This window comes from Zophobas morio, unplaced genomic scaffold, assembly GCF_036711695.1.
Source record: "Zophobas morio isolate AGI-343-1 ecotype UQ-CSIRO unplaced genomic scaffold, CSIRO_AGI_Zmor_V1 ptg000005l, whole genome shotgun sequence".
Lineage (NCBI taxonomy): Eukaryota > Metazoa > Arthropoda > Insecta > Coleoptera > Tenebrionidae > Zophobas > Zophobas morio.
Genome location: NW_026972110.1, coordinates 179,054 through 205,041, shown reverse-complemented (window position 1 = coordinate 205,041; position 25,988 = coordinate 179,054). Strand labels below are relative to the sequence as shown.

The window sequence follows — 25,988 nt, the reverse complement described above, 5'->3', positions numbered from 1 at the left end:
TTGTAGTGGCCAACTTTGTATTCAAATTTTAAAGGAAAGCGCGCCCAACCGACGACGGCGAGGAAGACGCTGTGTAAGCAAGGAGATGGGGAGATCGTGCCGTGGACGGCGCGAAGAGTTGGTGGCGGCAGTTTTTTAACACCAACCAGACGAAAGGTTGTATTGCAATTTTGGTCCGAGCGCTTTCTGTCTGTTTTTATTGTTTTAGTGTTTTATTCATTATGTTTTCACCCCGCTTTTCAATTGGACTTTTTCCCCTTGCCGTTGGAGCCGCCAACCACCGCTGCCGTCTTCCGTGGGGCTGAGAATCGCTTCTTCGCTCGCAGAGGTAGGAACGTTTGGGGCGGTAAGAACGCTGGGCGTTTGGTTGAATTGGACAGGTATGTGCTTATTGTAATTTTCTTTCTTTGGATGCGAGCTGGTGCTCTTGAGTGCATGGTTCTTTCGCTGAACATTGTTGCGACATTATTCTAACGGGAATCTCCGCTTCTCTATGTACCCGGTGCGAACTACCCAGAATGCCGTTTGGGTGTGGAAATCGCCGAGCCACGACCCGGCGACCCGCTGTAGAAAATCTCCAAACGTCCGTTGCAACGTAATCGTCGTTTTCTTAGTTTTGTTTTTCAGTAACAAAACAATAAATCGTTGTCGCAGGGCTTTTCAGGCAATTCATTAGTTAGGATGCAATTCAATGCAAGCGCTAGTCTGGTAAATCCGCGCTCAGTTCATTTTTGCATTAGTGAGCAGAGAAATGTCGATTGACCTAAATAATTATTACTCACATTATTAACGGAAATCTGGACCATTGTTTTATGTTATGATTTATGTGTTACCATTTGAATTCTATATTTACAATTTTGAAAAGCACACGTTCAAAGTGCAATGTGTACCAACCATTTTATTTTTAAGACCCACCACTGACCCGGAAATGACCGGCATTCAGGCAAGACTTCTATCATTACGGGTACTAAGACCAAGTAATGATATGCATTGATTAGATTAACAGAACAACTTTCGAGATTCTAGAATTACAGCATACAAATTAGTCTGCTATTATTCTCTAATCTCACCCCATCCCCAAAAATCTAGCGTAACTACCGACCATTTATCCGCGCATCACTTGGAAAGTGACCTACACTACTCTGACCTACTGGTGCTAATCTAATCTGACTGACATGATCAGACTGTTCAAGAAACTTACGAACAATATGACATGTTCCTAACAAAACAGCTTTTTGAATTTTGATAATTATTGAATCATTCAAATGCAAAGACTTTAAATTCTCAACTAAGCTATTTGGAACTACACCTACATTAGAGATAACTAGGGGTAGAATTGAAATTTTTTTAAGATTCAACATGGATTTCATTTCTATCGATAATTGTAGATATTTTGAAATCTTGGTGTGCTATGTTTGAATAATGTTATTTGTGTTAGGAACAGCAATGTCAATGAGAATGGCTTCGTTCGTGTGTTTTTTGATAAGTATGATGTCTGGTCTGTTAGCTGTAATGTTTAAGTCTATAAGTATTGTGCGATCCCAGTATAATTTGTATTTGTTATTTTCAAGGAACGGAGATGGAATGTAAGTGTAATAAGGTGTCGTATCTTCGATTAAGTTCATAAGTGTTGCTAATTCTTTGTGGATGATTTTGGCGACGTTGTCGTGTCTAGCTTTGTAGTCAGTTTGTGCTAGGATGCTGCAGGAAGAGATTATGTGTTGGATCGTTTCAGGTTTTGCTTTGCAGAGGCGACAGCAGTCGTTTCTTATGTTCGGATCTTTGATGATGTATTTTCTGTAATTCTTGGTATTGATTACTTGGTCTTGAATAGCAAACACAAATCCTTCTATTTCGGCATACAAACTTGATTTTTTTAACCAAATCAATGACATTTTCTTATTGACATGAGTTTCTTCTAAGTCTTTGTAGAATTTTCCATGTAGTTGTTTTTGTTTTAGCCCACTTATTATTTTGTCTATTGTGTGGGGGGTGTGGATTTCTTCGGTGTTCGACAGATTTAAGGGTGTGTGGTTCAAATCTGCTCTTGTGATGGTGCGAAACATTTCATTTCTTTCCGCTCGTTTCAAGAAATACTTCTTCAAATTTGAGATTTGTCTCTGATATAAGTTTTCTAGGTTCTGGAAACCCCTTCCTCCATTCTGTCTTGGTAATGAGAATCTTTCAATCGACGATTTTGGATGATGCCTTCTATACTGTGTGAAGATTTTCCTAGTTGCGATGTTTAAATTTTCAAGATCAGTTTTGGACCATTTAATGACTCCAAAAGAATATGTTAGCAGTGGAACGCAGAATGTATTTACTGCTTTCATTAAATTGTTTCCATTTAACTGTGTCTTTAATATTAATTTTAATCTCGCTAGGTATTGATCTTTCAACTGTGTTTTCGTTTTGGTATGATTGATGTGGGAGGATTGACAGAAACCCAGATATTTGTGTGTATCGTTTCGTTCTTGGGCTTCGATTATTTTCTTATTCTGGGTTATATGTGGTACTTGGTGTTGGACGCCTTTTCTGATTGCTTGGGTCTTACATTTGTTAATAACAAAAGACATACCAATATCACCGGAAAATTGTTCAGTCAGATTTAATAGGTTTGTTAACTGATTTTGTGTACTTGCATATATTTTTATGTCATCCATATATAGCAAGTGACTTATTCTCTTATCTCTTTGTTTGTTAATTCTTATATTGAACCCATAATTGGAGCTGTTCAGGATATCGGAGAGGGGATTTATTGCTAAGCAGAACCATAACGGACTAAAAGAATCGCCTGGAAAAGTTCCTCTTCGGATCATTATTGGGTCTGATTGAATTGTTTGTTCATTTAAGGTTATTTGGAGGGTGGTCTTCCAAAATTCCATGGAACATTTGAGAAAAGTGCAGATTTTAGTATCAATTTTGTATAATTCCAGAATTTTGCATAGCCAGGAATGAGGGACAGAATCGTAATCTTTCTTATAATCAATAAAAGCAGTATATATGTTTCGGTTTTCTTTTCTAGCTTGTTCACAGATGATGGAATCTATGATTAATTGCTCTTTGCAACCAAAGGATCCTTGAATACATCCTTTCTGTACTTCATTAATGATGTCAGAGTTAAAACAGTGTTGTTGGTTTTTTTGTGTAATGCATGAGGTTAATATTTTATAGATTGTCGGTAAACATGTGATAGGTCTGTATTTTGATGGATTTTTTGTGTCGTTATCTTTAGGTTTTAGGTATGTTACACCATGACATAAGAATGTTGGAAAGAAGGATGGGCCAAGAAGGAACTGATTTAAGTGATGTAGTAAATGAATATGTACACAATTTAATTTTTTTATCCAAAAATTATGGATTTTGTCTGGTCCTGGTGATTTCCAGTTGTGTGTCTTATTGATGGTATTTATTAATTCGGCAAGTGTTATCTGATGATCATTCATTGGTGTAACTGTGGATAGTTTATGGGATATATGAGGAATCCATTTGGCAGATTGGTTAAATTCAAATTCTTGAGACCAAAGTTTTGACCAAAATGTTGTTACATCCTGTGAACTTGGAAGTTCACCTGATAATAATTGAGTTTTGCTTGAATTAGTTAAATTTTGATAAAATAGTTTTTCGTTGTTTAAAAATTTAGTGTTATGAATTTTTCTGAGATGTGATTGTTTGTATCTTTTAAGTCGTTTGCTATATAAGGAAAGTTTTTGTAATAAGGTATCTTTAATTTGGGATAGTTTTGTGTTGTACTCATCGTAATCAGTTTGATGAAAATTATTGTTGGTCAGTATCGAATGCATACATGTCATGATATGTGGTCTTTTAACTCCTCTAAGGTACTGTGTTATTTGACCTAGTTGTTTTCTAATGTTATTAATTTTATAATTTAATCGTGTTTCCCAATGAGGGGTGGAAGGTATACGATTGGTGTTTGTATTTATTATGTTATCTTTACATGTGTTAATTTGAATACAAGTTAAAGCTGCACAGTAGATAATTGTATGAAGTTTTTCAAAAGAGATCGAGTTTGTGAGATATTTTGGTAAAATGAAGGAGTTCATTATTTCTACAATTGCCAGAAACTTTTTAGAATAACACTGGCGGGGAAGTGAATGTCTATCATTTGGTTTTAATTTAGAACATGTTTCGAAAGTTAATTTAAATTGGTCTTCAATTTCATTTTGGAAATTAATGTGAAATTTAAAATTGTTGTTTACAGTTTTGATTAATGTGTCTTCGTTGTTGTAGTACGTGTTTTGTAGATTATCTGTGATGTTAATTTGGTTTTGGATTGTTCTTGATAAATTGTTAAGTGATTTGTCAGTTAATGTCTGGGATCTGTTTGATAGTGTGTTGGTAATTTGTGTTATGGTTGTGTGCACGCGGGGTGCCGTGACTTAACTTTGCGCGAAGGACCGAGAATAACTGAGAAGTACCACTAACCTGGAGTATTTTGCTGGCGGTGACAGGGGCCCTGGTTCTTGGTAGCCTGATGTTGAGAAGTACAACGAGGAACACGCGAGAGGAAAAACCGTTCACTCATGCACCTTTTACGTTCAGTAGCGTACTACTTCCGCTCACTCGCGCGTGCGCCGGAATGGAGCACTTACTGTTCGAACATATCCGCCCACCAATTTTAACAAAATTTAACGAAAAATTAAACGAAAATTAAAGAGAGTTCTTTATGCACATTATGAGAGCTCACTCAATTCTCCATTGAGAATTGGGTTGGGAGAATCACGAGCTTGTTTACCGGACGCGTATATAAACCGGTCGAGGTTTTCACTGTGGCCACACGGACGACTCCATCGGTTCCAGGATGTACCTCTTGTACGCGTCCTAACGGCCATGAAAGGGGGGTAGTTTCTGCGCCATACAATGCGACAATGGCGCCGGGTTGAATGTTTGGTTGATCCTTATTCCACTTCTGACGTTGGAGTTGAGTATGGAGATACTCCGTAGACCACCTCTTCCAGAACCGCTGATACAGCTGGGAGAGTAGTTGCCACCGACAGGTCCAATTCAAGTTGTCCTCCAAGGGAGCTTCAGGAGGTTGCAATAAAGGTCTGCCGACTAAGAAATGTCCAGGGCTTAGGTAATCTACAGCGTCTTCTGGGTTAGAGGTGACGGCACATAAGGGACGGCTGTTCAATACAGCCTCAATCTTACAAAATAGCGTGCTGTACTCTTCGAAAGTTAAGAGAGAGGTGCCGATTGATCGATATAAGAGACTCTTTGCGGATTTGATCGCAGCCTCCCATAGGCCGCCAAAATTGGGGGCGGCTGGAGGGTTAAAATGCCATTTTATCTCCAAAGAAGTTAAGGAACTCGTTATCTCAGAGGAGTGCGAACGTAGAAACTGACTCACCTCCCTCAGGTGTCGAGCGGCGCCGAGAAAGTTACGTCCGCAATCAGAGTATATGTCAGAGGGTAGACCACGGCGTGCGGTGAATCTGTTGAGCGAGGCTAAAAAGGCTTTCGTGGAGAGTTCCGAGACCATTTCTAAATGGACCGCTTTCGTAGACATACATATGAATAAACAGAGATACCCTTTGTATGTGTGGGCCTTACGTCGACGACTTTCCCTGACCGTGAAGGGTCCGGCAAAGTCAATGCCAACAGAGGAAAACGGTTTGCTAGGTTGAACTCGAGCTGGTGGTAGATCAGCCATGAAGGGAAATACAGGTTTCGATTTAAACTTAAAACAGCGAATGCAGCGAAAAATGCGCTGCCGTAGGAGGGATCGAATCGATATTATCCAGAACTTCTGCTGTATAAGCGTCTGCACGCTTCTAGGTCCAGCGTGGCAAGCGTACAGATGATAGTAGTCGCAAATTAAAGCCGAGAGATGAGCTTTCTGAGGTAAAAGCAGAGGGTGTTTCGCATCTAGGGGAAGGGCGGAGTGTCGTAGCCGTCCGCCCACCCTAACTACACCCATTGCATCCAAGAATGGGAACAGCTTCCTTAATGGAGTTGTGGTGTGACCTTTGGAACGCAACTCTTCTATAAGCAGAGGAAAATGGTTTTGCTGTGTGAGACGCACAAGCGATAAGGTCGAGTATCGCATCTCTTCGCTTGAGAGTGGACCCTTCATCTCGGGACATCTTATTCGGAGTAGCCATCGGCGAATAAATGCGAAAGCGCGTTGTAGTCTACTAAATGAAGAAAATCGTGACACAACTTCATACAGAGGATTTTCTGGGTCGGCTTGGATGCGCAAAACTATAGGATCGTTTTTACGCTCAGGGAGCTCTTCGGGTGCGACATAATTATCGCCTCTTACGGGCCACTTGGACGGCGGATTCTGCATAAAATCTGGTCCATTCCACCAGGAATGACAATCCATGATCTCTTCGGGAAATAATCCTCGAGACGCAAAGTCGGCTGAATTTTGATTCGACACTGTGTGTGCCCATTGGTGAAGAGATGTATGTTCTAATATGCGAACTACACGATTGGCCACGTAGGTTTTGAGAAGATGAGGAGAGGTGTGAAGCCATGCAAGGACAATCTGAGAATCGGTATAGAGATGAACATTTTCAAATCTTACGGCTTTAAGAGATTTAATCACATCACGAAGTAGTCTAGATAATAACAACGCTCCACAGAGTTCCAATCGAGGAATAGTCAATGTCTTGAGGGGTGCCACTTTGTTCTTGGCCTTCAAAAGATAATTGCTACAAGTGCTACTGGAATCATACGCATGTAAATAGATGCAAGCGGAGTATCCTTTAGAGGAAGCGTCCGAGAATCCCACCAAGAGCAAACGTGGCAAACTTTGGAGAATGTACCGAGGAATTTTAAGTGCGCGTAGACACCGCATTTGAGAAGAAAACCTTCCCCAAGCCTCCGCTAGGGAAGGCGGCAGGATATCATCATAGCCCACTTTAGAGATCCATATCTGTTGCAGAAAATGCTTAGCCCAAAATACAATTGGAGATAACCACCCCATGGGATCAAAGATTCGAGCGATATAAGAAAGAACAGTGCGCTTGGTAACTTGAGAATCAAATTCTTGTACATAATAGGTGAAAGTATCAGACCGAGGATCCCACCGTAATCCAAGAATCTTAATAGAAGGATCGTCACTTGAGAAATTCAACGGAGATTCACGATGCTGTTCTGGAACATGATCTAGAGCAATTGGATCATTACTAGCCCATTTTCTCAGCTGGAAACCGCCACGATTGAGTAGGTTTGCGAGTTGTAACTGTAGCGACTTCGCTTCCTCAACTGTAGAGGCACCATGCGCAATATCGTCCACATAGGTGCTTTCTGTGATAGCTTGTACTGCCAATGGGAACTCATGCCCTTCGTCCTCGACGAGCTGGAGAAGGACACGTTGAGCAAGATATGCTGATGGTGCTAAACCATATGTCACTGTTTTTAACTCATACTCCTGCACATTAGAAGCGGGATCTGGCCTCCAGAATATGTGCTGGAGATAACGTTGCTTTGGATTCAACCAAATCTGTCTATACATCTGTTGAATATCCGCTGTGACTGCTATAGCATGAAGGCGAAAATTCATGAGAATGTGGCTCAAATCCTTTTGTAGCTTAGGACCGGGCAGAAGTTGCTGATTAAGCGTTGTCCCGTTTGAGTCAGAGGAGGATCCGTTAAACACAACTCGCACTTTGGTAGTTGAACTAGTTTCCTTTTGAACACAATGATGAGGCATTACGTACATGGAAGGTTGTGCGGCTAGTTGCATATGTCCGAGATCGCGGTATTCTTGGAGAAAAGTAATATAAGCAGCGTTGAGTTGGGGACGCCGAGACATTCGAGCTTCCATTTTGAGATAAGCGTTCAGAGTTGTCTCTCGGTTGCTGAGAAGCGGCGAGCGCTGTTTACGGACTGGCATTGATACCACATATCTGCCTGAGCGATCGCGATAGTGCGTGTCCTTGAAATGAGCTTGACAAAAGCCATCTTCAGGATTGGAGACTGAAAGGTTATCAGCGAGAGTCTCAGTTTCCCAAAACTTACGAACGGTATCATCAAGAGAATCGTTGCATGTGAGAAGAGAACACAAGGGGGAATTTGTTGAAGATGAAATCGAGCCTATAATTATCCATCCAAAGATTGTGTCAATGGCAGAGGGTTGTCCTTGAATAACATTAGGCTGCGTATTACATAAAATGTGAGGATATAGATCTGCTCCAATTAAGAATTCAACTCGAGCAGCTTGATGGAAGTTTTCATCAGCTAACGTTAGATGACTGAACTGATCCTTAATGTGAGAAGGTAACGTCTGACTAGGAAATTTATTAGGAATATCCGAAAGTACAACAGCGTGAACGTTTACGACATCAGCACGAGTTCTAGAGCGTAGAGTGGTACGAATGAGACCTTGAGTTCGGACAGGAAAACTGGCGATGCCAGTAACTTCAATGGGAGATCTGCTTCTTTTTAATCCCAAATGTTGCGCCGTTGATGAAGTAATCACTGATACTTGAGAGCCGGGATCAACCACAGCTCTTATCTTGTGATAATCTCCATTACAGTCTTGGATCTGGGCTGTCACAGTCACTAGTAAAACAGTGTTGCGCTCCGCTGAGGTCTTGCACGAAAACACAACGGGAGATTTTCTTTCCTCTACAGAGGGAGAAGTACTAGTTTCGGAGGTATCCACCTTGGACTCCTGGTGTAACACGGAGTGATGCTTGTTGCTGTGACAAATACGACAAGTTTTACGAGATTGACATTCATTTCGATTATGAGCACCCAAACAGTTGAAGCATCGTCTCAATCTCTTCAACGTATCATATTTCTGTTCATTTGTTTTCTGGAGAAATTCGCTGCATGCCGGAAAGGGATGTGAACCTTTGCAGAGCACGCACGGGACAGAGCACGTAGAGGAGGCATCGGATTTGGCATTTGTCATGAGTGAAGCACGGAATGACTTAACTGATAGAGATTTACATTTCGGTGATTTGGTGTCCTGAGAGAGAAGTTCGTACGTTCGATTCTGATCCGTTATGAAATCAATTAACGCCTGATAGCTGGGAACGGAATTTGAACTTTGCCTATTCTCAAAAGCTTTTCTAGATACAGGATCCAAATTTGCAAACGATAATTGAAACAGCAAAAAATCACCAAGGTCTTGAAGATTCAAAGCCTTAAGAGCATTAATGGAATTCGAATGAATATTCAAAAAATGTCTCAAACTGCTAGAACTTGGGGATGATAAAGGAGTAAAACCTAGAATTTGATTGACGTAGTGACTCGCCAACCGTCTTTTATTCTGGTAGCGAAGTTGCAATGCCTCATACGCCAGTGCGTAATTTTCGGGGGTTAAATGAAAATTGGCAATGACTGTTAATGCGTCATCTCGCAGATAAGAGCGCAAATACTGGAATTTTTCAGCTTCTGATAACGCATCGTTTTTGTGGACAACCGAATCGAACAGTGAGAAAAACGCCGACCACTCTTCGATGCGACCGGTGAACGTAGGGATATTTATTCTGGGCAAATGCTGGTTGCTGTTGGCGACCGAATTACTGCTGGTTTGCTGCGGAGGTTGTGTCTTCACCAGGTCTAAATAACGACCACGTGTGTTAAATACTAAATCATCGAAAGCTGTTTGCACCTTACAGACTTCGAGAGCATGGCGATTATCCAATAAATCTGCATTTAGCTGAATAATTGCATTCTGAGTCTTATCCATTTCTATCTCAATAACCTCTAGTTTTTCGTACCGAGGCTTGAACTGAAGAGCTGTATCAACGGTGGTTCTCTTCACGGAGTCATAACAGTTTTGAACTTGAGCAAATAACTTTTCCCGTGTAGATTTCAGTACGGCGAGCTTCTTAATTTGAGATTGCAACAATTCTTCGTTAGTCATTGCGGCGATACGCGATAAAGCGTCGATCGAGAAACCGATAAACCGACAAATTTGAGGTTATGATCCGGCTTCGATTAGGACCAAATGTGCACGCGGGGTGCCGTGACTTAACTTTGCGCGAAGGACCGAGAATAACTGAGAAGTACCACTAACCTGGAGTATCCTGCTGGCGGTGACAGGGGCCCCTGGTTCTTGGTAGCCTGATGTTGAGAAGTACAACGAGGAACACGCGAGAGGAAAAACCGTTCACTCATGCACCTTTTACGTTCAGTAGCGTACTACTTCCGCTCACTCGCGCGTGCGCCGGAATGGAGCACTTACTGTTCGAACAGGTTGTGAACTTATTTTGAGGTGTTTTGTTTAATAAATCTTTATAGTCTAAGAGCCAGTGGCCGGCTACCTGTATGTAATTGACCAGACCTCGAATTTTGTACAGAGAGTCTCCTCGATCCAACATACAAGGACTGAGGACTCACTAAGCCCAGCGCGGCTGGCGTAGCTGGAGCTCAGGTACGCCAGGTTTAAAAAATAACTAATTTTAAATGCATTTGACCATGTCTGCCATTTGGAAATTTTAAAATATATGTTTATTTTTATTAAAAAATAACCATGGCAGACCATTATCACGCGTCTAACATCGTGGCAGACAATTTTGAAAGTGCAAAAAAATATAAAATTTTGACCAAGTGTGCCATTAATATATTTTGTTGATTGTAGTCTTAAAATATTATAGTTATCACGGCAGACGTTTTTATTGAGTACCTATACACTTCAGCAGATAACAAAATTTTAACTACTACCCGAGCAGATATATAAAAATGACGCATTATATCTTACATTTATTTCATCTGCTTGAAATTAAATTTATTGTTGTTTTTAAAAATTGATATTTCTGTAGGAATTCACGTATCGTATCCGATAACTCCTGTACCTCTAGCTTTATGTCATTTAAATGGGAGTATTTGTAAAACTGTCAAATCTGTACTTGCTAAATGTCTGGAACCAAATATTAATCAGGAACAGCTTTGGATTTATAATAAGGCACACTAGGCACTGGCCTAAGTGCCTGGCTGGAGGGGCCCCAAAACCTTTGGAAATGTATAATCAAAATAAAAAATTGCAACATTTTATTATCTTAGTACTCATTGACAAATTTTTAATTGTTCGGGTAATTCTTTGTGGTAGGTCACCGCTGCTGACACAGGAAATCACATGTGCAGAGGCGGCCAGTTTGCGAGCAAATCAGTACGGAATACTGAACCTTATAGAACCCGTCTCCTTATGCTAACAAAGGTTGGTTTGCCGTACAAACCGTGTGCAAGACCATAAAGTAGTTTCCGAAATTCCTGAGAATTTAAATTGGAGATTTTCTAAACAGATCATTTAAGAAACGATATATTTCAGCATCGTACAGTAGCAGATTTAGTAGCTTTCGGCGCTTCGCAATTTGTGCAGTAGCATTACAGTTTGATTTTTATTTTAGTACCTTTGTACTGTAAATGTTATTGTTGTCAGTGGTATTTAGAAAAGGTAAGTTTTCAGTTCTTGTAATTTTCATAAAAGTGAACGCCATTTCATTTTTTATTGAAGAATTTTTTATGTTTAAAATGAAATTAAAATTCGTAAATTATTAATAAATTTAGAAAGGCCCTTTGACATTGCCAGAAATTAAAAAAAAAATGTCAAATTGCTGTTAATTTTTTTTCTGTTATACAAATAGTGTATAATTTTTTTCGGCTTCGACAGGCGGGTAGAATCTTACGAAATCTGCTATTCAAAATGACAACATATTGAAGAGACTTTCGGGCACCCGTTGGGAGACTCATGCTGTGCAACTTCAGCAATCTTGGAAACGTTTAATAAGATATTAAATACTTTAGACTATATATTTACAAGTATAAACTTGCAAATGAAGGTAGATTCTTGTTCAATAAAATTAATAAAGGCGTTATGCAAACACTCCCTTATTCCTGGGGAGGGTTGGGGGCACCACCAGTCTTTGGTGCCTAGGGCATTAGAATAGTTAAATTCGGGCCTGATCAGGAACCACCTTACAATACAGATGTATTTTTAATTGATGGGTTTTTCATTCTTCATTCTATGAAAGAAGTACCAAAAACATTAGAAAATATTTCCAAAAAATTTTTGCAGATGATAACAAAATATCCAGCACGAAGAATCGACGTAATTTTCGACCAATATTTGCATCCATCTATAAAAGACAATGAAAGAAGTCTACGACATGACGCATCGTTAATTGATTTCACATTTTCTGGGCCTGACCAGGTACGACCATCAGATTTTACAAAGGAAATAAAAAATACGAAATTTAAAGAAGCTGTCATTGATTTCTTTATTATACATTGGTGTAGTGATGAACTGGTATCATTTGTTGGTAATCAACTGATACATTTGAACTTTCGAAACTGTCATTCTTATCGAACTGTTAATGATATTATACAATCAAATATCAATTTTTAAAAACAACAATAAATTTAATTTCAAGCAGATGAAATAAATGTAAGATATAATGCGTCATTTTTATATATCTGCTCGGGTAGTAGTTAAGATTTCTGAAGTGTATATGTACTCAATAAAAACGTCTGCCGTGATAAATATAATATTTTAAGACTACAATCAACAAAATATATTGATGGCACACTTGGTCAAAATTAGTTTGAAAATTTTATATTTTTTTGCACTTTCAGAATTGTCTGCCACGATGGTAGACGCGTGATAATGGTCTGCCATGGGTATTTTTTAATAAAAATAAACATATATTTTAAAATTTCCAAATGGCAGACATGGTCAAATGCATTTAAAATTAGTCATTTTTTGATACCTGGCGTACATACCTGAGCTCCAGCTACGCCAGCCGCGCTGGGCTTAGTGAGTCCTCAGTCCTTGTATGTTGGATCGAGGAGACTCTTCACTCTTTGTACAAAATTCGAGGTCTGGTCAATTACATACAGGTAGCCGGCCACTGGCTCTTATTAGACTATTAGTAAATGTGTCAGTCGGTGTATGTGGTGTATTTGATAGACTACTGTTACTATTTTGTGGTATAATTGGGATCTTATTTTGAGATGTTATTTTTGACAAATTGGTGACAGATGTGTCAGTCAGTAATGTATTTGGTGGTGTGTTGTTGATATCTTCAGCAAGTGGATTAATGGTTTTGGAAAGTTCATTTTTTAATTGTTCTAGAGTAAGTTGAGGTATGTAGTTATTTTTAACTATAGCTCTACGTTGATCTGCTAAATTTTGAATGGTAACTGGAAAATTTGGGTACTCACGGCTGAAGGCTTCGTGTAGAGCTGTACGATAATTACTTACATCGGTTTCATTGTTTGTAATTTTATAATATAAGCGCATAATATATAAATTCATGTCTAGAGACCATTTTTTACGCTTTTTTGGTTCCTCTCGTCTTCTAATGGTCTGAGGCTGATTTGTCTGAGAAACATTAGAGACTAATATGCTGTTAATTGTTCTTGTGGTAGTATTTCCCGAGGTGATGCCACTTGCTCCATCGACCTCTTCGGAGACTGCAGTAATAGTTGTTCGTCGGATTTCGAGTTGAACATTCTCCGTTGTAGGCGAAACAATTTGGTTTTGACTCATTTTTTAGTTGGAAATGTCAGCGTTTACAGTTGATTATGAAAAAAGGAAATTAAATGCAAATATCGAGTTAAATAGGTGGTTTTAATAGTAAATAATAATAATAATATGATTTATTTGCCCAACAGAAAATACATTCCATTTACAGGACAAAAAAATATTAAACAATAATGCAACTGGCAACATATACATAAATAGATGAAAATAACTGTTAATTTTAACTCTATACTAACAATAAACTTACGCTAAACTTAAACTAAAATTGTGCCTATATTATACTAATTGCTATACACAACTGTATAGCACTGTATAACTGTAATACAGTACCTTGCACTATTATGAGTCCTTTTGAGTGAAATAAAGGTATTGAATTCAGTTTTATCCAAAGATTCCGCCTTGTTAAGAAATTTATGAATAACCAAAGGTCACTTTTTTTAATTTTTTTTTATTTTTTTATTTAATTGTTGTGTTTTTTTTTTTGACATGTTTTATGTATTTTTGTCGACAGTATTTTATGTGAAGTTTTCGGTTTCATTCACATTTTAACGAATTATTCTCGATCGGGTAAAAGTTCGTGACAAATGTGGCGTACTTAAACTTTGTTGCAATATCCACCATTTTAGTTTTAAATTTGTCTAATCAGAAAATGTTCGGGGTTGTTTGGCGAGAGCGAGGAGCGACTCAAATTCAAATAGTTTTTTATTCTGCATCAGAAAATGTCAAAAAAATCTGGGTGTTCCATCAAAAGAAAAAGTAGGCGACCGTGTGTATCAAACCCAAAGCGATAAAAAAAGGAAAAATATTGTAATCAAATCGCCATGTTTAACTACATATCCACACCAATTTTCCAAAAAAAATATTTTCAAATAACAAAGTCATTCAATTTTATTTTATTTTATACTTTATACTAACCTGTGTATTTGTAGCCACAGGCAGGATAATTTTTTCAAGTTAGCGTTAAAGTTGGTTCCATACTGAAATTAAAATTTGTATGTAATATATGTAATATATGAAAACAACTTTCCTTTTTTAATTGTACAGGCATCAAGAAGCGGCTGTTGCGTACCCTTGGCCGAAAGCTCAGGAAATGATGCGATCAGCCCGAAAAAGATCAGTCCCAGATGTTCCGATGAGTCTTGAGGGCTTAAGGAACATACTGCTCTTCCAGAGTTTTGGAGAAAAATTTCAGTGTCATGACGGACAAAGAATTTGCAAAGCCATTATTAACAACGGCAATGGGACAAGCGTTGTTTTATATTGCAGCAGTGTTATAAATGACATGTTGTCCCATGAAAACACCGAAATTGCTCGACATGCTGAAATACATGCTGATGGAACATTTAAGGTAGTTCCATCGGTACCTCAGGCCCGGCAACTGTTCGTAATCCATGTGATGTTCCAAAACCATGTAAGTTAAAAAATATATACTAACAACTTTTATATCTATTAAGATTGATCTATACAGGGTGAATCACTAAGCGTGTGGTCTTTGATATCTCATTAATTATTACAGATAGAAAAAAAGACCAAAATTTTACGGTTCTTTGAGCATTATAGATACTGTAACATTATTTCAAATTGTTCTATTTTTAAGACGTATCACACAACTTATTTTTTTACTGAAATACCTTATTAGCTTCTGCCTAGGCCTTATATCTATAGTTTATATTTGAAACTTCTGTGCAACGTTGCCACGTTTTTATAATTTTCTTGAAATTTTTTGATAATGGAAGAGTTCACAAGCAAATCGTAATACAGTTATTAAAATCTATGTTACAATATTTTGAGGAAGGATAAATAAAGGTATGTGCTTTATTACTATTTTCAAATATAGAGATTTAATTTTTTTTAAATAGAACATCCTATATTTTATTACTATGTCTACTCTATTTTTTGTTCTCATTCTTCTAATATGCCGACTGCCTCTTAAAAGAGTAAAAAATCAGAGTAATTATCAACATTAAATATAGAAAATGCCTAATAAAAAAAAAAAAAATGAAGAAACTGAAAATTCGATATTTGAAAATTGTAATAGGTACTTATTTTTTATAAACACTTATTATATGAATATTTCATTTAATTTATACCACAACAAGCGCGTATTTTTATTTGTCCCCTCACAAAATACTGTAATATATATTTTAAAAATATTGCGATCTTTTTTGTGAACACTTCAAATGCCAAAAAATTTTAATAAAATCAAAATACCATGTTATTTTGCTTCACAGAAATTACAAAAATAAAGTATAGTTGTAAAGACTAAAAAGAGGTCAAGCAAAATATGTACGGTGTTTAGTTATAAACAATAAATCTGTGTTAGGCCTTAAAAACAACACTCTGTATAGTTAGAAATAACTTTAGTGTATAGTCCTTAAAGGACTGTACACTTTTTTCTATTTCCATTAATTATTGAGATATCGACGAAGGCGCGCTTATTAACTGACCTGTATAGATGTATATACTGCTGCACTTGCTATTTATGTGTAAAATGATTTCTACACTTATACGAGTAGATATATGTTTTAATTCTCAAAAATTAAATCAATTTGTAGTCGGTCCCTGTGTGTTTCGCTTTAATGGAAAAGCGGAGTAAGTTAGCATACAAAGAAGTCATCACACATTTCAAAGAAAATGTAGCACCAACTTTAGTACCAGCTACTATTATTACTGACTATGAGCAACCTTTACAAAGTGCTTTTGAGGAAGTGTACGGAATGTCAGCTACAGGGTGTTTTTTCCATTACTCTCAGGTAAATATATAAAATTTAAGAGTATTTTCAAAACAATTATCTTGCTATGCTTAAGCAATAAGTGATTTAGCGTAACATAGAAAACTTAATAGTTGTACAATAAAAGTACTAAAATATTTCAAATGTGAATTTCAGTTAAAACAAATGAACTACAATTTTAAAAATTCGGTACAAATTACACAGCATTCAATTAAGTACAATCTAAAATTTATTATTTTTTTCCTATCACTTTAATTATTTTGATTTACTTCGGAATTTTGGTATTGGCCCAACAATACTTCAACGGTTTTAACTCTTGTCCCCTTTAGTACCAATCTGATTATTCTATGCGCAAAAATTGGCTTCCCAAAATAGGTAAAAAAAATACCATAATGAGTTACAACGATATAACTTATTCTGCGACAGTATAATAGTATACAGTAATGTTCCACCGTTTTGACATACAATTTGCATTGTAATGGAGGACAATTATTTTAGGCGGAATGGAAGTATATGCGAAAACACAACTATCTTGTGGTTATTAACACGAACCAGGATGCCCGTTGTGTTTTAAAAATGTTAATGGTGTTACCACTACTACCAGCTGCAGAAATTGAGGAAGGACTCACGGACATAAAATATTTTGCAAGGGCCCGACAAATTAATTTGTCACGCCTAATTCAATACGTCAAAAGGTAAGATACGTACTGACATAGAACTTATATGCGTGTACCTCCTATGAAAATGAGATATTTCTTAACCATATTTTGCTTACTTATTTTTTTCTGATAACAGTTTAAGCTCCAATCAAATAAAACTGTAAAAATAAATAATAACTGTCTCTTAATAAAATAAACAATTTGCTATGTTAAGTAATTGATAACGAATCTTCAATTTTGTTATCATATCTGAAATTTTTATACATTTGTGTGATGTTTATACAGATATTAGGTACGAAGGATTTATTAAAAATGTTTAAATTTAAATTAAAATACTTAGTATCGGTTTTCTTTAAAACTAAATACTAAAGCATAATTTTACCTACTACATTTGTTCATAAGTATTTATATAATTCACGGTCAAAATAACGGAACTCAATAATTATTCATGTTTAATTTTTTTAATTTTAAATAAGTCCATTTATTATTCATGTTGTTGCTCTTGACTACACTCAGTCCATTCAATACTCAAATTATAAAATGTATATTTTTAAGATTCTGGATGAGAAGGATCGGCGTGGACAGGATATCAGTATCTGGGCTTCCAAGAAGAACAAACAATAATATCGAATGTTTTCACAACCGGCTCAAAGACAAATTTAAGAAAGCTCATCCAAACATTTGGAAATTTTTAGGCATGTATATTTTCTATTTATGGTAAATACCTTGAGATCGAAAATAAAACAAGAGTTACTCTTTTAATAGTACTGTAAACAATTTTGTGGGCCCTTCCCATTAAAAAAAAAATACAGTTAAATTTTGTTCTTATTTCTATCAGTATCATAAAATTTGCCAACGATATTTCTCCAAGACCCGGTTTCTAGAAAACGAATTAAAGTTAATTCGCGATTAACTTTTAATTGAGGTCCGTTGCTAAGCAACGTGCATGTTTTAAACAATTACGAGTTCATATTCTACATTTTAATCATTTGTTAAATTAATCGAGTATTAAATATTTAATTCGCTTTCTATAAAACGGCCCTTAATGTTTTCTTCGAACGATTCCATTGTTTAAATAACGATCATAAAAATATTAAAAAATCATTTTGACGTTTCAAATATCAGAAATCAATACTGCAAAAACCGATAATAACCGATCAATTAACTTTGTACAGATTTTTAGTGGTCACACCCATAGGTGACATCACCTATGGGTGTGACCACATCATTGCATCATTCTTGTCAGCTGATAGCTCTATCAATGTCAAAAAACACTTGTAGCAAAGATATATATCTTAACAAAATTTTAATTACGTAAATATTATATTGACATTGATCTACGTCAAACGTAACGTCGCACCAGCCAGAGCTCGACAAGCAACTCTAACTGTAATTAATTCATTTTATTTTTGATCGCATGGTATTATCTGTTAGTTGACTTCTTTTAAAAGTTAATAAAATTACTCCTTTTATTAATCGGAATCGCTCTACTATCTAGTAATGTAAAATTCTATTTGCAGAATATGTGTGTACAGTAATTAAGAGTACACATATTTTAATAAGGCAAATAAATCAAGGACAGAAAATTACAAGAAGCAAAAAGTGCAAATTTATAGCTGCAGATGCAGCTATCAAAGATGCCCAGCGGCAGTTCTCTAATAGAGAAATTAGCCGCATCCAGTTTCTAAAAATCTGCTCCCACAGCGTAGAGGGAACAGAAGGAAGACTACGTCACTGGGCCCTCTACGTTGAAGGTGATGAAGATTTATCCAGCGAAGGTATGCAATGTGCATTTCTATACACAAAATGAAATAATTACAAGAAAGTGTTTTTTTTTTTAGAAAATGGTCCCTTAGTGCCGTCGTCTGAGGAAGATGAATCTCCTTCTTATTCACCTCTCCAGTCCCCTGAACCTTCTTCAAACCAATCAATTCATTCTCCATCGATTTCCCCATTACGTCTATCACCTTTCGATTCACCTTCTGCTTCTAGATCGAATTCTCCTTTACCTTCCACGTCTAGAGGTCAGACGACGAGATTTCAACTATCTTCCGACGACGAAGACGATATCACAAGTAAATTTTCTTAGGTTTTTTTACCAGTGTACTATTGTTGTGTTGTCTTGTACATCTGTTCTGATTATTTTTAATAAAACGATTTGGAAAATGTGAAATATCAAATTAACACATCAACAGTATTAGCCCTGCGGGCAGTGCAACATATAGTGTTTCTATGCTTTCTGTTTGCTAACAGAAAGACTTTACAATGATAAACCGTGTTTTTTTTTGTTTTGAGTTGTAATTACGTTAAATTTTTAGATGAATCTGGTGTATGCGCAGTATGTTGGCAAAAGACTGCAAGTTTTATATTTTGGGACTGCAGGCATGTGGCAGCCTGCGAAGTGTGTGTCTCTCAGTATACTGTGTCTGATGATGAAAGTACAGCAACAAGATGTCCAGTCTGTCGGAGGAGAATTTCTGTTCTTCCAAAAAGAGTTTTTTTTTTTTAATAAGTAGTTTCTTTATATTGTTTGTCATATTTATTTTACTAATACTAGTTTACGAGTATTTTATTTCTGTATTTGTTTTTTTTTTCATAAAATATATTTCATTTTACAATGATATCTTGTTTTCATTTATGTAGCACATTTGGTGCATATGATTCAACAAATTATAACTAAGAATATTCATTTGAAGTTATAACAGGTATAATACCGTAAGCTTAGCCGTAAGCACATGTTAACTACATAATTAATTTACAGATAAATTACTATAGCACTTACAAATAATAAAATTCGACTTAGAAACAGTTACAAATGTCATATTGCTTACAAATTATAAAATGTCACAAACACGTAAAGTAAGTTAAAAATGTTCTATAATAAATTCAAGTAAATATTTAATGGTCTGGGGATTATTACACGGAGATGTTTCGTAGACATACCTATATTGGTACATACTACAATCGTTATAAAGAATGTGTGTTTTAATTATATACACTGAGCGGCAAAAAAATCGGCCAGACTTAAATACTTATTTCGCAACCCAACTTTAAAAATTATATTTTAATTAGTGATTGTTTTCATTTGTCTCTTTTTTAGCTAATTGGTACGTCCTGTGTAAACGGTGAATAGTTTTTTAAATAAAATAACAATCACTAAGTAGTTAAATTAACTTTTAAAACGATTTTGCGAAATATATCAGGGCGACCTCTTTTTTTTGTCGGTCAGTAAGTATTTAACACATTAATACACTTAGGTATCGGTACCAGTAAAAAAAATGGAAGTGATGGTAGATGCCATATTGTACCAAAACTTATATTTACTAATTAAATATGTATTTATTAGTGGTTTATTAAATATTTCAGGTTTATTTTTGTTCTAAGAACTGAGAATTATTAATCTTTTCTTAACACCTGTATAGGATTCATGTTATTTACAGCCGAGTAGTGATTATTTTATTACCAGGTGTAGTGACAATTTAATTATAATTTTTATTATGTTTACATCTACAATAATAACACTAACACCACTTTATTTCTATGCAATTTTCTGATGTACGATTATATTAACGCCTAGTTTTGGTGTTTAAAAAGGGGGTGTAGATTTTTACTAAATTACTGAGGTTCCCGTAATATACGGTACATATAACGGGTGTACAATAAAAAATATATTTGCAGTAGGCGCTGGAACGAAAACTTCACAATTGTGGTAACAGGGCAAATAATATCGAAGCGTAAGTAGGCAACCAAATATACTTCAGAGCATGGATGGGTACATCACTACCATCTTAAATACAAAAAAAGTGACATTTGACGGATTTTGACGTTCTGGATTTCCTAACCCTAACGTTCGTATCGCCTTTTTGCAGTTTAGTTGTTATTTCATCTTTTGCTTTGTTTGTGTGATAAAAATCAGTTCTTTTCAGAACTAGCGTGTGAGTTTTGCGTTTAAAGTCATTTTTTAACAAGAATGGCTTTTTCTGAACGACACAAAATATTCATGGTAATGTCGTACTACCGAAACGGTGTAAAAGAAGATGGAACTTGGCAATATTCAGTTGGATTATGTATGGAAGAGTTTCGAGAAGAATTCCCTGATTTTGCCGTAGAGTATACGCAGTTTCGACAAACTTTAAATGTCTCGTTAAAAAATTTTCAAGAAAATGGATCTGTGACACGAAAACCTGGAAGTGGCCGTCCAAAAAAACGAACTCCAGAACTAATTGAAGAAGCGAGAGAAGTAATGGAAGAAACCCCGGGTACTTCTATCCGTCATTTATCACAACAACTTGGTTTGTCTGTTGGCACCTGTAACACTCTTCTAAAAAAGGATCTTCATTTGTTTCCTTATCGTCTCACATCTGTACATGAATTACATCCAACAGACTTTCCTCAAAGAGTTCAATACTGTGAATGGTTTCTGAATACTCTGGATATGGGCGACCACCTTGAAAAAACGTTTTTCACCGATGAAGCATACTTTCATCTTAGTGGCTATGTAAACTCACAAAACACAAGAATGTGGACTTCAGAAAATCCACACTTTTTCATTGAGTCGCCCCAATATCCCCAGAAAGTTGGTGTTTGGGCTGCAATTAGCCAACGCAGAATAATTGGTCCAATTTTTTTTGACGGTAAAGAGGTTTTTAGTATTTTAACAACAAAATAATGATATTTTCATTTCAGGAAACATAAATGCTGCAAGATACCGTGACGAAATTTTAAGTGTATTCTTAAATCAGCTGGATGATGAAGAATTAGTGTATGGTTACTTTCAGCAGGACGGTGCCACTGCTCATACAACTGGAGCTACAATAGGTTTTTTGTCTGAATTTTATGAAAATAGGATTATTAGTCGCAATACACCAAATAACTGGCCGCCTAGATCATGTGATCTCACTCCTTGTGACTTCTTCTTGTGGCCACATATAAAAAATTCAATTTATACAACACCCATAAATGACTTGGAAGAATTACGGAATAGGATAACACACAAAATTAATGATATTAATAATAGTGCAAGTGTTTTAGAAAATGTGGCAAATGCAGTAAGGCGAAGGGCTAGGTTGTGTCTACAAGAAGGGGGTTCTCACTTCCAGCATTTGTTGTAATGTAATTCAAAATGTAACATTTATCAGGCCTTACATAATGTTCGACAGAATTATGCAGAATGCTTTCATATTGTTGTTACAGAAGATTTCAATAAAGTGTCGTAGACTTATCTTTTCTTTTACCTTCTTAAGAAACAAAGTGTTGTAATGAACTGATCTTTTCAATAACCAGTATGATTTGCATACTTGCATTTATTTTTATATTTCAAAAGTAAATCGTCAAAATAAAACACTAGTCACTTGTTTTCTTTTGTAATTATTGTGGCCGGTGAGAAGAGAAATGAATGAAGTGGACTGTAATTATTGTTTTATTGTACACAACACTGGACAGTAACAGTCCACACAACTAGTCTGTTATCGAAGGACTAACAAACTAAAAAATGTTCAAGTGCGGTAAAGGCAGATGTGAAAGGGTATGGTCCGCCCAACCCTTTGGTCTTCGACTATGGTACGAGCCGCCGATAAGAAATGCCGCACTAAAAGACCGCCGCCGCCCCTTGACAGAGGGGGACCTCCAGCAAAGAGTGCCATCAACAAAAGCGCGGGTCGCCCCAAAGAGTGCTGCCGGTTGTACAGGCCGTACCAGTAATTATTTATTAATTTTATTTGAATAATTTGCGTCAAGCAGATTTGCATTAAAGTGAGAAAATGTTTTCTAACCAAACATTATTTGCCGCTAAATGTCATTCTCAATGACCTTCAGTTTTTACGTGACTCTTTCTACACTTTAAAAAAGCCGCAAACAATTGAATTTTCAGCGCCTGCTCCAAATATATTTTTTATTGTACACCCGTTATTATGAATTATGCTAGACTTAAATAACAGTTGAAATGAATCTCTGATAAAGAAAACATTTGTGGGTTTCGTTTCATCTTCCTTGAAGGTCGTTACCGTTACCCAGGGTGCATTCCACCCACCCAGTGCTTCACTATTGTATTCGCTACACGACGGGATTGGCTGATTACCACCCACTCCTTTTTCCATTTTTGGCCCACTCGGTCCGGGAACTTTTCGACAGCTGGAGCGACGCATGTTAAAACTTTTTGATCTGTAAACTTTCCATTTTCAGACATTTCAATTTTTTTACATTCTATCCGATGAACTTTCTAATAAATGTTATTTTGCGGAAATACATTTATGGCACAATCCCATTCTACCACAATACTTTTTAGTAAAATTTTATTTAGACAAATATTTTTCGTCCCTACACGGGCCCCCAAATTCAAATTGATGATTTTTCTTTCATTCGTATGGCTGTTTTTCTCGCAATACCGGATGCCACCAACACGGGATATGCGGAGGGTGTCTTGCTGGTAAAGGAATAGCATAGTTACGGGATAATACTCGCAGCCGCTGCTTCAAACGCCAGCGAATACCATGATACAATAAATACCAGGTATGATATTGCGCAGGTACGGAGTGGGAGAGTGACGTCACTCAGAGAGTAAACACAGGCATTTCGCGCGTATTTTGCGACGTTTTTCGGTATTCCACGTGCCTTTTAGAAAGTTAGGGGGTGCACGTTATTTTATAATGGTTTTATAAAGTTACAATGATGCCTTGTGCCGTTTTTGGGTGTAATAGCGGTAATCAATCAAAACATTTTCGGAACGACATAAAATTTTATTCATTTCCAAGGGACAATGTTACAAGACAATTATTATGGGTTATTTCTTGTTGTCGTTCGGACTCTTTTACAGTAAAAAATGCAAGAGTGTGTTTGCAGCATTTTAGTGAAAACGATTTTGAACGAAATTTGCAATACGAACTTTTGAATTATCTCCCTAAAAAAGGTTTAAAGAAACTAAAGTCTGGAACTGTGCCTTCGTTATGTCTTCCTAAAAGCAAAACAATCAAACTTAATAACAATATGGGGTATAAAATTTAACATGGGGATCCCTATGGCCACTTTTAAAAATGATGCACACACACGGTTCAATAGTAGGTACATTGTATTTATTTTTAGTAGTTATTAAAAATTCTTATTTTTAAGTTCAGATTATGTGGTAAAATGTTGTTTTTGTCAATTGTGTCGAAACCATTTTTTGTTCTGTTAATAATAGATTGTTTTACAAGTAGTAAAAAGTGGTTGTTTTAATGGAAGGTTTAATTATCGAAGGGAGCGAAAAAGAAAAAACACATTTTTCTTATGTGTTGAACATGTTATTTTTTCGTGTACTCAGTTTTTCAAAGTTTAAAACGGAATTTCTAAAGTAGATTTCAATTTACCATAATTATTATGTTTGTGTTAAATGTAAACAATTACCATAACAACAAGTATGTTCATGATTGATAATCAAATAAAAACGTAAAAAAGCAAAAAATGGCTCATTCTGAAGATCTTGGCATTTTCAGATAATCTGCAGAAGCCATTGCGAATGTGGTGCCCGTAAAATACTAGGAAAAGTATGAAAGGTGTAACAAATACTTTGATGAATGATTGAGAAGAACAAAAAATTCAAATAAAGCGGACGAGACATCAGTTATGCTGAATGGTTGGAAAAGTGTTACTAAAGAGAAAAATTGGTCTAAAGAGTTTAGACAGTACTTCCCTCGCTGTCGGAAACTTGACGACTGCATGCCTATTGTGTTTTTTTTCTCATTACATTTTTGTAGTGGGAATTTAAAAAAAAATTGCGATGACGTCATCAACATTTTTGCAAGGACACGTATATCAGTTGGGATAGATGTAGTGTAATACTAAGAATAAAATTATTATATTCTCAAATTTTCGGGAAAATGAATTGGGTCGTTTGAATATTGATTTGTAATAATCAATAAAATAACTAAACAATTTACTCACGTATACCTACGTATCAGAGGCAACTGAAAATCGTGTATGTATAAACATTGTTAATTTAAGATGACAGGCGTAACAGCATACGTGAGAGCCAAACACAGAAACTGTAAACAAAACGACCGTCGGTTTTATTGCTTCGACTTCCGCTTATTATATAAAACATTGGGTTTTATTTTAATTCTTGACGGTGAAATTCACAATTGGTTGATTATAAACATGTCTATTTCACATTCGCGGAATCAAGTGAACGCATAAAACAAATGCAGGTCTGTAATGTTAAAGTCGATGTAAATAAGCGTGCTACCCTTATGTTTCAACCGAGTTTTTCCTTTAACAAATTTTGTGTCTACCAAATTGGGTTGGTTGGGGTGTGATACTAATAATAAGTGTTGCCTTTAATTTAATCAATAAAATAAATTGACTTCATTAATTTTTTTGAACCACCTCTTAAGAAAATCTAAAAAATATGAATGGAATGATAAATCACAAGTACAAACTCATCATATTTTTTGCATTTTAGATAGGATTTATTCAGCAAAATTTAAGGGTGACGTCATCAATTTTTTTAGGAGGGATGAACAAATACATTTTGAACAAAAGTTTACCATGCTTATAATAACTTTAAAATATTCCCAAGATTTCAAAGCATTCGGTTTTGTAATTCCTGATTAAATCGATAAAATAAATTCACGCCTTCATTAATTTTTTTGAGTCACCCTGCATATGCAAATCCAAAAATATGAATGGAATGATAAATCACAAGTACAGACTCATCATATTTTGTACATTTTAGATACGATTTATTCGGAAAACTTTTGAGCTGACGTCATCAGTTTTTTGTAGAAGATAACCAAATATATTTTGACTAAAAATTTATTATGCTCTTTATAACCTTAAAACATCTGCAAGATTTCAAAGCATTCGGTTGTGTAGTTCCTGATTAAATCAATAAAATAAATTTACGCATTCATTAATTTTTTTGAGTCACTCTGTATATGCAAATCCAAAAAATATGAATGGAGTGATAAATGACAAGTACAGGCTCATCATATTTTGTACATTTTAGATATGATTTATTCGGCAAACTTTCGAGCTGACGTCATCAAGTTTTTGGAGGGGATAAGCAAATATATTTTGACTAAACATTTATTATGCTCTTTATGACCTTAAAACATCTGCAAGATTTCAGAGCATTCGGTTTTGTAGTTCCTGATTAAA

The 25,988-nt window shown here is 36.0% G+C and overlaps 2 protein-coding genes across 2 annotated transcripts; both read left to right on the top strand.

Annotated features, from left to right (window-relative positions):
• The first annotated feature begins 946 nt into the window (after window positions 1-946).
• On the top strand, window positions 947-19,480 carry LOC135120914 (uncharacterized). The gene is made up of 8 exons (XM_064045245.1): window positions 947-964; window positions 14,513-14,879; window positions 16,024-16,221; window positions 16,699-16,895; window positions 17,415-17,554; window positions 18,380-18,637; window positions 18,701-18,934; window positions 19,178-19,480. Exons 2-8 carry the CDS (start codon window positions 14,559-14,561, stop codon window positions 19,366-19,368), a joined length of 1,539 nt encoding a protein of 512 aa, XP_063901315.1. The 5' UTR covers window positions 947-964; window positions 14,513-14,558; the 3' UTR covers window positions 19,369-19,480.
• Window positions 19,481-20,517: 1,037 nt separating this feature from the next.
• On the top strand, window positions 20,518-22,080 carry LOC135146072 (uncharacterized). The gene is made up of 2 exons (XM_064078233.1): window positions 20,518-21,493; window positions 21,546-22,080. Exons 1-2 carry the CDS (start codon window positions 20,830-20,832, stop codon window positions 21,968-21,970), a joined length of 1,089 nt encoding a protein of 362 aa, XP_063934303.1. The 5' UTR covers window positions 20,518-20,829; the 3' UTR covers window positions 21,971-22,080.
• Window positions 22,081-25,988: the final 3,908 nt, after the last annotated feature.

Excerpts from the sequence above, each read along its gene's own strand:
- LOC135146072 (XM_064078233.1), top strand. The coding sequence starts at position 20,830 with ATGGCTTTTTCTGAACGACACAAAATATTCATGGTAATGTCGTACTAC. Across the intron at positions 21,494-21,545 it reads TGGTCCAATTTTTTTTGACG|GAAACATAAATGCTGCAAGA; the intron begins GTAAAGAGGTTT and ends TTTTCATTTCAG.
- LOC135120914 (XM_064045245.1), top strand. The coding sequence starts at position 14,559 with ATGATGCGATCAGCCCGAAAAAGATCAGTCCCAGATGTTCCGATGAGT. Across the intron at positions 18,638-18,700 it reads TGAAGATTTATCCAGCGAAG|AAAATGGTCCCTTAGTGCCG; the intron begins GTATGCAATGTG and ends TTTTTTTTTTAG. Across the intron at positions 18,935-19,177 it reads CGACGAAGACGATATCACAA|ATGAATCTGGTGTATGCGCA; the intron begins GTAAATTTTCTT and ends TTAAATTTTTAG.